At 20.2% G+C, this 15,696-nt stretch overlaps 4 protein-coding genes and 1 long non-coding RNA gene across 7 annotated transcripts in view; 2 read left to right on the forward strand and 3 right to left on the reverse strand.

Annotated features, from left to right (window-relative positions):
- Positions 1 to 13: 13 nt before the first annotated feature.
- LOC102680632 (group XV phospholipase A2-like) lies at positions 14 to 2,217 on the reverse strand. 2 transcript variants are annotated; one of them, XM_006622488.2, is made up of 8 exons: positions 1,903 to 2,217; positions 1,682 to 1,824; positions 1,377 to 1,611; positions 1,175 to 1,267; positions 1,040 to 1,084; positions 743 to 914; positions 459 to 581; positions 14 to 343 (listed from the first exon to the last, which is right to left on the reverse strand). In XM_006622488.2, exons 1-8 carry the CDS (start codon positions 2,003 to 2,005, stop codon positions 124 to 126), a joined length of 1,134 nt encoding a protein of 377 aa, XP_006622551.1. In that variant the 5' UTR covers positions 2,006 to 2,217; the 3' UTR covers positions 14 to 123. The 2 variants fall into 2 exon arrangements, with proteins under 2 accessions (XP_006622551.1, XP_006622550.1); XM_006622487.2 differs by having other exon boundaries at positions 1,040 to 1,267; positions 1,903 to 2,215.
- Positions 2,218 to 2,847: 630 nt separating this feature from the next.
- On the forward strand, positions 2,848 to 5,023 carry LOC102680484 (integrator complex subunit 14). Its single transcript, XM_006622486.2, has 6 exons — positions 2,848 to 3,194; positions 3,277 to 3,601; positions 3,712 to 3,923; positions 4,000 to 4,254; positions 4,319 to 4,648; positions 4,718 to 5,023. Exons 1-6 carry the CDS (start codon positions 3,018 to 3,020, stop codon positions 4,943 to 4,945), a joined length of 1,527 nt encoding a protein of 508 aa, XP_006622549.1. The 5' UTR covers positions 2,848 to 3,017; the 3' UTR covers positions 4,946 to 5,023.
- A 348-nt stretch (positions 5,024 to 5,371) lies between these two features.
- LOC102680356 (pyroglutamyl-peptidase 1) lies at positions 5,372 to 6,210 on the reverse strand. Its single transcript, XM_006622485.2, has 2 exons — positions 5,839 to 6,210; positions 5,372 to 5,763 (listed from the first exon to the last, which is right to left on the reverse strand). Exons 1-2 carry the CDS (start codon positions 6,052 to 6,054, stop codon positions 5,374 to 5,376), a joined length of 606 nt encoding a protein of 201 aa, XP_006622548.1. The 5' UTR covers positions 6,055 to 6,210; the 3' UTR covers positions 5,372 to 5,373.
- A 233-nt stretch (positions 6,211 to 6,443) lies between these two features.
- The window catches only part of LOC102680145, a 12,735-nt gene continuing 3,482 nt past the window's right edge, over positions 6,444 to 15,696 (forward strand). Inside the window, exons 1-6 of one of the 2 annotated variants that reach the window (XM_006622483.2) lie at positions 6,446 to 6,771; positions 7,050 to 7,672; positions 7,849 to 8,162; positions 8,261 to 8,500; positions 8,590 to 8,856; positions 8,929 to 9,405. In XM_006622483.2, coding sequence (XP_006622546.1) covers positions 7,204 to 7,672; positions 7,849 to 8,162; positions 8,261 to 8,500; positions 8,590 to 8,856; positions 8,929 to 9,219 — 1,581 coding nt within the window. In that variant the 5' untranslated portion in view covers positions 6,446 to 6,771; positions 7,050 to 7,203 and the 3' untranslated portion in view covers positions 9,220 to 9,405. Of the gene's footprint in view, positions 6,772 to 7,049; positions 7,673 to 7,848; positions 8,163 to 8,260; positions 8,501 to 8,589; positions 8,857 to 8,928; positions 9,406 to 15,696 lie in introns of those variants that run through there. The other variant, XM_006622484.2, reaches the window with a different exon arrangement.
- On the reverse strand, positions 10,409 to 10,943 carry LOC102680019. The gene is made up of 2 exons (XR_004151435.1): positions 10,709 to 10,943; positions 10,409 to 10,566 (listed from the first exon to the last, which is right to left on the reverse strand). It is a non-coding gene; the product is annotated as an uncharacterized LOC102680019 (long non-coding RNA).

Raw genomic sequence — 15,696 nt, forward strand, 5'->3', positions numbered from 1 at the left:
TAATTGCAACTTATTATCAGAAGATATTATTATCATATTTATACAATTTATTATAATTTAAATATTTAAATTTAAATATTTAATTTAATCATTATACTAAAAATTATACATGAAAGAATAACATCATACTTTTAAAAGAGTTTTAATATAATTCAAGACATTATTATTTTTAAGAATGTCCATATGATTTACACTAGGGAAGACTTGAGAATAAACCTTTTGTTTTTGTTTACCTTGCCAATATTTACAACCCTCTAAACTTCTTAAATTTACAGTACCATCACCATCACCAGGAATTAATTGAGGAATTCCTTCTATTGATGTACCAGGTTTATAATATAATCTAATAGTTTAAAATGTATTATTTATATAATAGTGTATTATATTATATAAAATATACTAAATATCCGAAAAAATTTATAGCTTATTACTAATCTAGTTAGAATATAATTAAATACCTTTGCACTGTATCTATACCACTTCCATATAGACAATGTACTTCAACTTCTGGTGCAGTAAAATTTAACTGATATTTTTCATTATCTTTTCTAAATTCCCAACCATTTGGAACATTTATATCTCTATAAATGTTATTTTTAATAATATAAGTTTTTAATAATAAACCATTGATTAAATGAATAAATATAAATATTATTAATAATGAATAAAATAAATAATAATTATTAAATATTATTAAATAATGATTATACATAAATCATTATCTATATATATTATATCTTACATTAAATAATCTTGTAATGTCAATAATGTATAGTTTTTTTGTTCTGATTGCACTAATATTTCTGTATCTTTCCAAAATAATCGCGATGGTAATAACCAGCCTAAACTGGGATTAGTTATTTGTTCATCTTTAAGAATACTTTGGCGTAAAAGATATGCACCTAAATCATCTCCTATAATTATAAAATAATTATAAAAATACTTAAAATATAATAAAAAATAATAAAATATAATATAAAATACTTATAAATAATTATAAAAATAAATTATAATACAATATTTTGATAATATTTTATACCAATTGCAAAAACTTTAAGTGCTTTAACACTTCCACCCCAAACAGCTGAAAGAGTAATTAAACAATTAATATATTTGTCTTTCCACTTTTGAGATTGACGTTGCAAAAATATAAGTGACATTGGTCCACCCATACTGTGTGCTAATAATGTCACAGGTACTTGTTTATTTATATTATATGTTTCTTCAATTAAATTTTTTAATTTATTAAAAAATATTTCATTTTCATCTAAAAATGAAAATTTTTTTCAATTATGAATTATAAAGATTAAGAATTTAAAACAATATTCTATAATATAAAATAATTATTATGTAAATATATATGCATATATACATACTAGGTGCTTTTCTAAAATCATATGGTGCACCTCGTATAGAATGATTCCTAACATATCCAAGCTCATTAACTAACATATTACCAATATCATTAAAATATACTCCAGGAGAAGCTTTACTTGGATCTAAATATTCAACAACAAATGGATCACCCCAGCCTGGTATACGTATATCAACACCATCTTGATTTCTTGTTGTTCTTGTAACATTGTCATAAATTAATTTCATATTATCAATCTAAAATACAATATTTTTATTTATCTCACATATTATGAAAAATATAAAAAACATAAAATAAAAAAATTACCCAACAATCTATAATAACTGGTACAAGTAATTCTAAATTTAACCAAATATTAAAATATTCAGTAGATACTTTTTCACATAAATAATGTACCACTTTTGTTTTGTTGAGTTTTGCTTCAATTTGACTACCGCCATCGCCTGGAACTTTTAGGCTAATCATATTAATTTTAATATTTAATATATATATTATCATTATATTATTTGATGTAAAAAAATAATTACCAAATATAATGGGAGATATTTGTTTATTTCGTAAATGCCACGAATTTGCAGATAGAATACAACGTAAAGAAATAATTGTGTAGATAATGAAGCACAGATGCATTTTACATTAAATGTTTCTGTTGATTAGATTTTCAATTGTATTATGCATTTCAATTTATATTATAAAATTAACTCTAAAATTTAGAATAACTTGAAATCATTACAAGTACGTATGATAAATAGATTGAAAAAGAAATGTTAATTATTTGTTTTTTTTATCTCGTATATAGTACGCAATCATTGACGCACACATTTGAAAGTTACACATATTTAAAATTTGTCTCGAGATTATATATAAAAAATCTTATTAATACTTTATATATATAAAATAAATATGATAATAATTTATTTCCTAATAATGTGTTTTAAAATAAACAATATATTTTTTCATCGAATATAAATATAATAAAAATTTTTATTTATTTAAAACATATTTTATTATAAAACATTTATGTTGATTAAAATGATTGAAAGAATTATAAGAAAAATATAATATTCAAAATGTAATTATTTCTAACAGAAAAGATTTTATATATTCAATTTCAAACTCTAATTGTAATAAAACTATAAACTTCAAGTGTAACTTTAATTATAATAAAATTATTACATAATGTTATTTTTAAAGACATAATAATTACATATTATTTATAAGTAAATATATAGAAATAATTTTTAGAAGATAATTATTTATATTAATTGTCTTATTTATTATTTTCAATTTTCAATTTTAAATATTAATTGAATAAATTTTATATTTTATTTTTATATAAAAATAATGAATTTATATCTAAAAAGAAAACTTAAAAAAAATAAGAAGAAAATAATATTAAATAAAAAATAAAATTATAATAATATAATTTATTTATATATAAATGATCAAATTCTGAAATGTTTATGAAGGAATACATAACTGTACTTAGATGTATGAAAATATACGATATTCTAACCTGAAATTTTCGAATAATAATTAATATGTACTATTATATTGTAAGAAATAATTAAAGAAATAAATCTGGAAAACCATTGTATTATGTAAATCAACGACTAAAATATTTGTTAATAAATATATCAAAATGCCAACAGTTATAGCATTAGACGTATCTTTATCAATGAGACGTCCGATATTAGGAAGCGTGTCTGGTGAAAGTAATCAAAATGAACAATTAACAAGACATCATTTAGCTGTACATGGAATAAATGCATTGTTACATTATTTACAAACGAATTCAAAGTTGGAATTTGTCGCTTTAGTAAGTGTTTCTGTTTCTAATAATAAATAATATTATTATTTCATTAATTTTAAATCATTAAATTATCTTTTTTCTAATTTAGGTTGTCTTTTCATCATTATATGAAGTTATTTGTCCATTCACTCGTGATTATGATAGTATACGTTCAAAATTACAATATATTGAAGAATGTGACAAAACTTGCATTGAAACTGCTCTTCATGGTGTTAATAATGTTATTATGGCAGAATGGGGCAATACTACTGCCTGTCAAGTAGTGTTAATTACTGATGGTAATCCTGGCGTAGGACCAATGTCTTTAGCTGACTCTTTAAATTCTTTAAATGTAACAAGAGATATAAATCTATTTCCATTACCATTTCCTTATCCAGGAAAACTAAGTGTTGTATGTATCTCATCACAGCAAGGTATGTCAAAATATGGTCATATAATATTTAAATATCTTTTTTTTGGAATTTATTAATTTCAATGTTTTTTTATTATTAGATTTTATTATTAGATGTTATTTTTTTATTAGATGCTGGTTTACATATTGCTTTACCATTATACCAACGATTAGTTGAACTTGCTGGTGGTGATAGTGTAGTATTAATTCCTGAAACACCAATTTCAAAACATTCAATTACAGCTTGTTTTCAAAAGTTAGCAGAAACTAATTATGTATCTTTTCAAGGATATTTGAAATGTGGAAATTTAGGTTCTCGTATACTTCTTTCACCAGCACCTATGGTAAATAATAATATAAATGAAGAAATAAATTCAATTAGAATTTAATGAATGAAACTATGTTTATTTGTTATTTTAGGCATATACTAAAAAGACTGATTTTGAATTAGTATCTGGTTTAATAATATCAAAAACTATAGAAATTTGTGGATTTATATCAGTAGCAGATGTTGGTAGTCCTAGTGCTATATCTAGACATTTAGTATTGCCATTATCTACAGAAAAAAATTCAAGTATGCAAGGAATATCTCTAGAAGAAGATTCAGATACAGATGAGAATGGAGATGAAGGGAAAGTACCATCCTTTTGTGTGCTGTTACATGGAGCTTTAAAGGTTACATTTAAATAAATTCAATTTTTTATTTTTCTGAAGATTATAAAATGAATATTTCTTATAGGTTGAAAATATGGTAGCTCTTTGTTTATTAAGTAGTGAATGGTATGGTTTTATATATTCATGGGCAGATACAAAAAAGAAATCAAACTTAATGTTAACAGTCTTGGAGCCAGGTTTAGATGTTGTACCTTGGTTAGGTAATTTTAGCAATTTAGGTCCTATTGATGCAGCTAAAGGTGCGATTATTAGTTTCCCAGTTAGACCAAATGAAAAAAGAAGTTATACTCAAAATGCACCTTCTTGGATTCGTCAAATTGGATTACAATCAGATATTCAAAAAATTTTAAGACATGCAAGAAAATTACCTGAAAAAACTCAAAATTTTTATAAGGTAAGATTTAATCTCCTTAAATGGAGGATTATAAATTTTTTAATCTATAATATTTATATTTTTGTATAGGAGGTAAATCGATTACGTAGAGCTGCAGCATCAATGGGATTTGTAGAACTTTTAGAAGGATTAGCTTGTATTTTGGAACGAGAATGTACATTATTACCTCCAAATTTAAACCCTGATTGTACAATTCAAATGGGTCATGTAGCATCTTTGATTAGAAAACCAGAATTTCTAGAGCTTAGATACAATATTCCACCAGCACGTACTAGATTTCAACATGGAGGATCATAAATAAAACAAAAATATGTTTATAATATATAAATATATAATTAATGTATATATTAATTCTGCACAAAATATTTATGTATCTTTGTATATTATGTCTATTTAGATATAATTGAAATTTTACTTTTAAATATTTTATTAAATATTTCGTTTCTTACTGAAGAAAAAAATTTTTTAATGATAAATCTAAAAAAATAAGTCTTATTGGATAAAAAAATAAAAATTTTAAAAAATAATTTCAAGTTTTGTTCAATTTATAATATTTTAGAATATTGAAAAAATTTAAAATAAATAAAATAGATTCAAGTATACCATGAATAATAAATTATAAAAATAGTTTTGATATTTTAAATAAATTTATTAATTTTTATTAGGAATAAATATTACATATTATATATGTAAATTATTTGAATTTACATTTAATATTATTGTTTTTATTTTTGTTTTATATTTTTAATTATATAATACAAGATATTGAATAAACCTTTTGCACTTTGTATACTTGAATATTGAGTGAGATCAGGAACATGAACAAATAATGTTCTTTTAGGTGAAATTTGTAAAGATTTATAAAATATATATTCGCATAAATATCTTCCTGCATCATATGAAATACAAGCATGACATTTTGTTTCATTTGAATTTTCATTAATTATATTACAGATTTGTGTAACATTAATTTCAGTTTCCAAAACTTCAGTTTTAATATTACTTTCATCTGGACATTTATTAAATATATCTGGTCTTAAATAACCATTACTATGAGCACAACATTCTATAGTCAAACATTGTGCTTTATAACTTACTCCTATATGTAAAACTACCTAAGAAACAAAAGCAAAAAAACAAATTATTTATATATAGAATCTTAAGATATAATTGTATAAATTGAAATTTACTATAGGTTTATATTCTTTCCAAAATTTAGGTATATACATAATAACATCTTCATAAGAAACTGGAATCTCTTTCACAATTATATCAATATCCTTCATTTTTTTTGAATTAGCGCATAGTTTACTTAATTCTTTTACAGCTTCCCAACTGGCATTAATAATATGATTACCAAATGGACCAAATCCGGTTATTAAAATTGTATTTTTGTTAATTTCCATTATTAAATTTAATTATTTTATCTTAAAAAGATTTTTTTTGTTGCAGTAATGCTTCATACAATATACAAATCCATTATCTTTTTTTTTATCACGTGTAAAATATACTAATATGGAAATTTTAATAGATTAAAAGATTACTAATTATGGATTTTTTAATAGAATAAAAAACATGTTATATATTTAATTTTTATGTACTTAATCTTTTTTTTTTGCTAAATATACAATTAAAAATATTTATATCTACTAAATATTATGAATATTTATATATTTATAATTATTTATCTAATATAATAGCATCTATATAATAGCACATTATAATTTATTTATGCATTTATGCATTTATTTCACTATTTTTTCTTTTGATATATGAGATACTATCTTGTTTATATTTTACCAATGATTCATGAGAGAAAATTAGTTAGGGAAAATGGCTGACTATACAGTAATGTTTTGACAATTTTAATTCTTTTATTATATTAATTTCAGAAAAAAGTGTATAATATATTAAAATATCAATCTATTTATATTGTAAAATATATTCTTTGGTGAAAGTTAAAGATATCTCTTGATATATATGCCTCAATTAATAAGAAAAAACTTATCAAAACTTGTTTGAACGTGTTTCAAGTAGCTGCCATTAGGAAATGCTCATTATAAACGTCTGAATAATTTCTTTCAATAATTTTGTGAAGACATGCATTAAAATTTTTATACGCTGTAAATATGTATATATATATGTATATTTATGTTTATACACTTTTGTGTTTAAAATTGAATTTGTTTGTAAAAAATAATTTGTTTTACATTAAATTTTGAATTACAATTTAAATAATTAATTTACAATATTAAATTTACAATTTAAATATAATATAGTTTATAAAGAATCTATAATTATTTAAAGAAAATTAATAATTAATTTATGCATTTTAAAATAAGACATTTTTTATTGTAATATTTTTTAAATATTTATTTAAAAATAATGTATTTTGTTGTAGATAATCAAGATTTTCTATTGATTAATATATTTATGTAATATTGATATAATGGCATATTATTCATAATGTAATAGTGTTTATAATATTTTTGTAAAAGAGAAATGAAAATGAAATACTTTTGAGGGCAATAAGATGCCTGTCAATCCATTCAATAATGGGACAGCATTTCGCTAGTCTCAAAGAATTTTTTAGAATGGACAATGAAAGGCAATCTTCTGAAACATGTAATGCTATACAACCAACACAATTAGAAATAATGAATCAAGATGGTATAGAAAATTTACATAATAATGAAAATAATGGAAATGTATCTACATTGAATTTAAGTTTAATTCTTCATGAAGAATGTAAAGCAGATCGAAGTTTGGATAATGATCATGTAAATTTAGATCTAGATAATCATAATTCTAGATTTGAAACTTTATATAGTCAACCAATTGAGACACAAAATTCAAAACAAATTTGTAGTAATGGAAACATTAATAAAGAGATATGTTTTAAACAACAAGAGGCATGTTGCAGTAGTTCTGGAAGTAGTAATACTAGTAGTAGTTCTGAAGATAGTCCTATAAATCCTTCTTTAAGAAGATCTTCTAAAACTTTATCATTTGGAAAGAGAAAAGGTAAAAATATATCTTTGTATTTTCTGTCTTTTTTTATGAATTTCAATAATACATAATACATATAAATATGTATAATATATAATATGTAATATATAATATATAATATACACATATTATATATTATATATATAATATGTGTATAAAATTTAATTTTAAATTTTTAATTTTATATTTAGGCAAACAACGTAATAAAGATCAAAATTCAATATGTACTCATATTTTGTCTTCAAAGAAAAAACGAAGTAACTGGGTGTTAAAATTTAACTGTGCTAAAAATAAAAATTCTAAAAGCACAGATATTATTCCTGGTCAGGGAAATAATAATTTAGATTGTGTTTGCACTGGTTATAGAAGAACTGAAGAACATTCTATGGGAGCTAGTGTTATATTTAATAGCCGATCTGCTCCTCAAAGTCCAATACTTGGACCACTTCCACCCAGTCCTATAATTAATCTTTCAAGATTTAATCCAGAAGAGTTTCCAATGGAAGTATGTATTATTAATATTTCAATAATTTATTATTATTATTATTATTATATATATATATAATTATTTAATATTTATATTTATTTAATATTTCATTATAGGATTGTGACAAAAGAGCACGATTACAACGTGCACGAGAAATGGAGGAAGGTGTTGAACCTCCTCCTGGTTATAAGCCTAATTATCCTTCTGGAATTCAAGTACATCCAAATGGAATAACAGTAGACAGTTTAGCAGCTTTATTCCAAGCGCATGCTGGTATACAAGCTGCTGCTCTTACAGCTTTATCACAAATTGATTTTACATTAATTCCAAACATTGAGAGGCCAGCACATACTCAAGTAAATTAATTGATTATTTTTATTTGAACATAGGAAAAAATAAATTGGTTATTGTTAATTGATATTTATATTTTTAATTTTTTTAATAGGTTGATTATGTTCATTGTCTTGTGCCAGATCTTAGATCAATTACAGCTTGTTCTTTCTATTGGGGTAAAATGGATAGATATGAAGCTGAACGTTTGTTAGAGGGTAAACAAGAAGGTACATTTTTGTTACGTGATTCGGCTCAAGAGGAGTTTATTTTTTCTGTTAGTTTTCGAAAATATGGACGGTCATTACATGCTCGAATTGAACAATGGAATCATAAATTTAGTTTTGATTCACATGATCCAGGAGTTTATGCTTCGGAAACGGTATTTTTATTTTCAAAATTAAATATAGAAAATACATTATATAGATATTCGAAATTTCGTGTATTTTTTCAGGTATGTGGTTTAATTGAGCATTATAAACATCCATCATGTTCTATGTTTTTTGAACCTATGCTTACTATACCATTTCATCGAAATTTTGCTTTTCCTTTACAACATTTATGTCGAGCAGTAATTACTACACGAACGACATATGACGGTATTAATAAGTTACAATTGCCAAAGACGCTTAAAAGTTATCTCAAGGAATATCATTACAAGCAAAGAGTACGGGTTAGACGATTAGATACTGAGAATGACTTACAATCAGATGGAAGATCCATATCATATTTACCTTTAATATAAATCTCTGTATTAATATTTAATAGAGTTTATCAGGCATTATTTTATTGACTTTACATTCGTATTTACTACTTTATTACAGTGATATGTGGTGTATATATAATAGTAGAATTAAAATCACTGCACGGAATACATAAATGATACATATAAAAACTGTAATTTTTCGTAAATGTTACAAAATTTAAAAAACAATATTTTTTTGTTTCAAATATAATCCGTCCTTTATTTTCTTCACATTATAATATCAAATAAAATATTGTTATTTTACTTACGTATCACATATTTGCGATTATAATTATATTTCTTATGCATATTTGTAATTATGAATATTATGTATAATCAATTTAAGAAATTTTAGAAAGTTCAATTTGGAATTATTTCTTTATATATAATATTATAGTACTAAAGATATTGGAATTATTTTTGAAGGCACTTAATATTTAACAAAAAAATCATAATAGCAAATTATAATAACAAAATATACATATTCTACATAAAACAAAATATGAGCATAATTAAAATAGTTGTTACTTTCATTTTAATATCATTTCTAATTTGTATTATAAATAAATGAATTGGTAAAAGAAGAAAAAGAAAAAAATACAATAACAATACGTAAATAAATTAAAACAATAACCATATAAATACACTGCATATTATATCTTATAATTTAGTGATTAAATTTTTCTTTATATTATTTTTAACATTTATTTGTAATTAAATTAGTTGATATTCATTTCAAATATAATTTAGTTGATATGTTAAAAAATAATTAAAAATATCTGAAATCTAATACCATTGTGGTATGTTATATTAAAATATATTTGCTGATTTTAAATTTGTACTTGTTCTGTATATTTATTATTATTATTACATATTAAAAATATTTTACATAAATAATTATTTTCAATCTTAAAAGGAATAGTTATCAAATATATTTCATTTTGCAAAGGATTTTTCTCATGTAACAAAGCATTTATTACTATTAAATTATTATTAAATATAAAAAAAATGAATTACTACAATTATTAGTTAATTGAATATTTAATATTTAATTATATAATAAAATATACATATGGTTTTAAATAGAGATATTTCCTTAATAAAATATATTAATTCATTTTAAAATGCTAAAATCATATATAACTTTGAATACAAATTTACTTTCCATATAATGTTAATTATATGTTAGAAATTTTTTTAATTAAAATACAAGAATAAATTGTTTTTCTTAGAATAAATATAATTAAAATATTATTGATTTTGAATGTAACATGTACTGTATAATTGGTAATACTATTTTACAATTGAATATAAAAAAGAAAAAGAAGAGTATAATAAAAAATATATCTATATGTATTATAGGAATAATAAAATAATTTTCAAATGTTTTATTATAGTAGTTTGTTACTATTTTTTAAATGTATAAAATTATATATTGTAATATTTTTTGAATAGATTTTAATTTTTATGTACATTTTAGAAAGGATACTGATGAAATTTCTTTCCCATTCTTCAACCATGTATAATTCCGTAACAAGCATGTATCTAAAATACCAATATTTTAAGAAAGAAAATAATTTTTGTAGTGGATTAATCATATTTCTTATGTTATTTATGGAGTGCTTAAATCGAAACAATAAACTTATATTACTAAGTTATAAAATAATTACACATAACATATTTTGGGTTATATACCAACTTAAAAGCATGAAATATATATCATTATGTTATCGCATGAACTTGGCTTTATTAACGTTGTAAATTTTGTAATATCTGCTTCAATGTATCAATAAATAAAATGAGAGCGGATTTTTTGAAAATGACTGAGCAGATGTGAATATAAAGTATATTTTGTTTAAGTATTTTTTGTGAAATTCATTGTGAAAAAGTAATTACATTTTACTTATTAAATATTAAAAATTTTTTTAAATTAATTTATTGTAAACTGAATATGAGAAATGTCAGAATAATTTTATAAATAGAAAATATCGAATAGCAAAATTTAAATTTTTATTTTGAATATTCCGCGTATTTTTGGTGAATAAAGCAAATCAATATTTTATAGATATCAAACTATATTCTTAATTTCTTGAATTTTTATAAATTTGTAACAAGTATAAAGAATCGAATTTATAAAGAATCGATTCAAACTATAATTTGATATAATATATTAATAATAATATCAAATAATATAATAATAAATAATTAATGATGACATTGTTTTGTCGAAAATTTGAATTCTATTTTAACATTATGATAAGAAAAATGAGATATAATTATTTTTTTTCTTAGAAAATAAATCTAAAAATATATAATTAAATATTATATGTAACAATCTTGCATAAATAATGCATAAATATTATAATAATCATTATTATAATAAATATAGAAAATATATAAATTAATATATAAATATTAAAATATTTATTTTAATATAAACTTTATATTCAAAATTAATGTTTAAATGTTTAAATAATAATTTGTATAATATAATGTTATGTTGTGATGCTTAATTAAAATTTTAAAATATTTTAAAATTTTAAATTTGAACAAATATTAATATAAAATAAATTTCAACCAATTTAAGACATTATATAGAATTATAGTTAGAAATTAATAAAAGAAATAAAATTTCTAATATCAAATAATATTAAATAAATATAGTAGATATAAAAACTGTTTGTATATATGTAATTAATTTCAACAAAAAAGTAATATTTTTAGAAATTTACTGAATAATTTACAAAAAATAAAAATTGTGATATACATATTGTAAAATATATTGTTAATTATTTAGAAAATAATTTTATCATTAAAAAAAAAATTTTTTTTATTAAAAACAATTTAGAATATAATATAATTGTGAATAAAAATTGTCCATTATTAAGAATAATTGCAATAAAAATTATCAAAGAGTTTAAAAATTATCAATTATTTGGACATTAGTATATATTACAGATTAATCCTTTTATGTAGAAATATAGCAACATCATATTTATATTGAGGATTTTTTTCCTTCCTTATCTCCCTCAATATTTTATTAATTATTATATTAATCAATATTATATTAATTATTATATTAATATTCAAATATTATATTAATATTTCACAATATTATTAATTTATAAAATTTTAAGAATAAAGTTCTAAAAAACCTTGATGATTGATACGAAATTTGAAAATTTAATAAAGAAAAAAACTTCTAATAAAGACTTCTAATAAAATTTAATAATAAAATAAAATTTTAATTTCAATCAATTATTACTTTCTAAAATAAAAATTTTTTAACAATATATATTGAATATATGTTTTTAATTTTTTTATATTTATCTCTATTATATTTATCTCATTATAATTACAAAAGTGAATTTCTATTTTTGAAAATAATAATCCAAATGATTACATACAAGAATTTAAAAATTTTATATATAAGTTAAGACAAAAAGTTTTTATTAACCAAAAATAATGAGTATATTTTAAATAAAATACTTTTAAATATTTGATCAAATATTTAAAATAATTGAAATTTTCTACTAAATTATACATAATTAATAATAGTAATAGTAATAATAATAGTAATAAATTTTAACTTATTTTATTTTTATTTGTATTTATTTTGCAATTTTGATTGTGATAAATCAAATGTGATAAATAAATTTTATCACATTAATTTTATAAAAAAGACAATTTTTTATCAAATTTTCAAATATAAAATTCTAAATATCAAAAAATTTCTTATTCATCATATATATCGTTTCTTCAGAAATTTATTATTAATACATATATATTATATATAAAATGTAAATTGTAATTTATATTATAATATGAACTTAAATTAATCAATATCAATATAATATTGTAAAAGAACTTTAAATCTTAGATTTGGACTAAATTCTTAAATTTTTTGATGAAAACTGCAATATTAAATTTGCGTCGCTTCTTATTTATTAAAATTTGATTTAATATTTAATATTTATTAAACATCATTATAAAAATTTTTAAAAATTTTAAAAATTGAAAATATATCTATAAAAAAAGAAAAAAGAAAATATAAAAAATTTGTTGCGTTTCAAAAATATAGTTGCTGAATATATGATACAAAATTGAATTGTTATATGAAGTAATAAAATGTAAAATTTACTTATACCGTAGATAAGGTGACAAAAACGAAAATCATTAGCATTCTTCAGTTTTCATTGTATTATTGCAAATTAATCCTATAGAATTGACATAGAATTAAGTAAAAAAATATATTGCAATGAAGAATGCAACATTTAAATTTCAAGAGAAAAACAAAATGATAAATTTTCGAAATTATAAAAAGAATTACGAAAGAAGATTAAACAAAATGTATATTATAAAATGTATTAAAATGTATAATTATAAAATATATACTATAAAATCATATTATAAACAAAATTGAAAATAAATTTTGAGAATTAAATTATATTATAGACAATAAATTGAAATCTTTTATAATTAATGTAAATGACTTCGATAATTCGAAATCAAATATAATTTATATTAATTTCAGATAAAAAAATATTTATTATTTATATTATTTTTTTTCTAATTTAATAACAATGCTTCAGACAATGTTTCAGAGAATGTCAGAAAAAACTCAAAAACCATATCATACTAACAGGCCATGGTTGTATCTGTTTTTCTCTTTTAATATGTACTTTTTTATAATTTTAATATGTATTTTTAATCAAAGAAAAAACTGAAATTGAGGGAGACAAGGAAGAGAAGAAACCCTGAATCTTAGCTTCAAATTTTTATTATTATTTTTGAGATTATTTATAAAAAATTTTATAATACATTATAAAATATAATATAGATATAATACATTAATACAATTGAAGAGAGATTGAATTCTGTTTATATACACATACTTGGCAATCCTTCGGATCCGCTGAATGCAAAAATAAAATAAATAATAAAACAATCGTTGAATCAAAATTGAATATCAACAATGAATATTAATAATCATTTTTGGCATGTTATAATTATAATCCAAAAATTTCTATCGTTAATTTCTTTATAGGTAATCAATGATTCACATATGACTCTTCTTTTTACTTATGAGTCTTTCCTATTATATTCCTTAGAATGCAGAAAGAGAAATGCAAAAGAGAGAAGAAAGATAGAGAAATCATAATAATTTTCATGCTGCTTATTAAGGCGTAACATATTAATATATATTAAAATATATTAAGTAAAATATATTTTCATATAAAACTAAATTGTTGACTTTTTTTATGATCATGATTTTTGTTGTCGTCATATTATTATGAAGTTATGATATTTAATATCGCTTGAGAATCACGAGAAAAAGAAATATTGCTTAGAATCTAAATCTAAATCTAAAGAAATGTGTCATTTGGTATGTGACTAGTATTCTTTTCTGCTTAGTTTTTTCCTGCTTTTATTATTCCCAATCAGAATAGATGTTATATCATAGAGATTAGATATATTTAGATACATTATAAATATATCGCGTTTGGTAATCTTATCTATAATTATTGGCTTATAACATAAATTAATCAATTATGTATCTTTCATTTTGATTTATAATTTTCTGCTATTTTTAGCCTTTCATAAAAAAATTGTGAAATTTAAAAATTGGAATAATTAATAATATAAATATATATTATATATAATAATCTACGTTATCCTTTTTTAAATAAATGATTTATGATTATAATGAATTTAATGTTTCTGTTATAAATTTCCATTTTTTGTCATCAAAAACAACTTTTTAAAAATACTTTTCTTTATTGTTTTAGTAGCAAATTAACTTAAAAAAAATTTTAAGTTAAAACCGATTATCTAATGATTTTATTTTATATAAAACATAAAAATTGTGATAAATAATTAAATCTTAATGATATGTAATCAATTAAAAATATTTATTGTTGCATACAAAACTTAAATGTTAATAAAAATCAATAGTTATAAGTAATATTACTATGAAATATTGATAAAATCATCTTTCATTTATTTAAATTCTTGATAAATTTTCGGTAACAAATGTTATTGAAATAGCATTCTATGTATTATATTTGTTTATACATTATAAATATATTTATAATATATATAAATACATTTCAGTGAAATAAAAGAAATAATAATTATTGTAATTAAATTGAGACAAACTACAATAGTAAAAATTAATTATTTATTATTATAAAAATAAGAAAAACTATAATAAACTATAATAAACTATAAATATTATAATAAATTAATAATTCGATAATAAAATTAATCGAAGTAGAATACCGTTTAATATTATAAAATACTATAAATAAAAAATATGATAAAAAGAATCATATATTGAAAAAACTGATTTGATAAGAACCTAATATGAGAAATGAAAAATTGATTTAAAAATTAAAGCTGATTTTAAATTAGTGCATTCTAAATTAGTATTTTATATTAAAATATTTGAATACAAAAATAAGTAATTCAATTATT

This window comes from Apis dorsata, unplaced genomic scaffold (assembly GCF_000469605.1).
Source record: "Apis dorsata unplaced genomic scaffold, Apis dorsata 1.3 scaffold_691, whole genome shotgun sequence".
In the NCBI taxonomy this organism is placed as follows: Eukaryota; Metazoa; Arthropoda; class Insecta; order Hymenoptera; family Apidae; genus Apis; species Apis dorsata.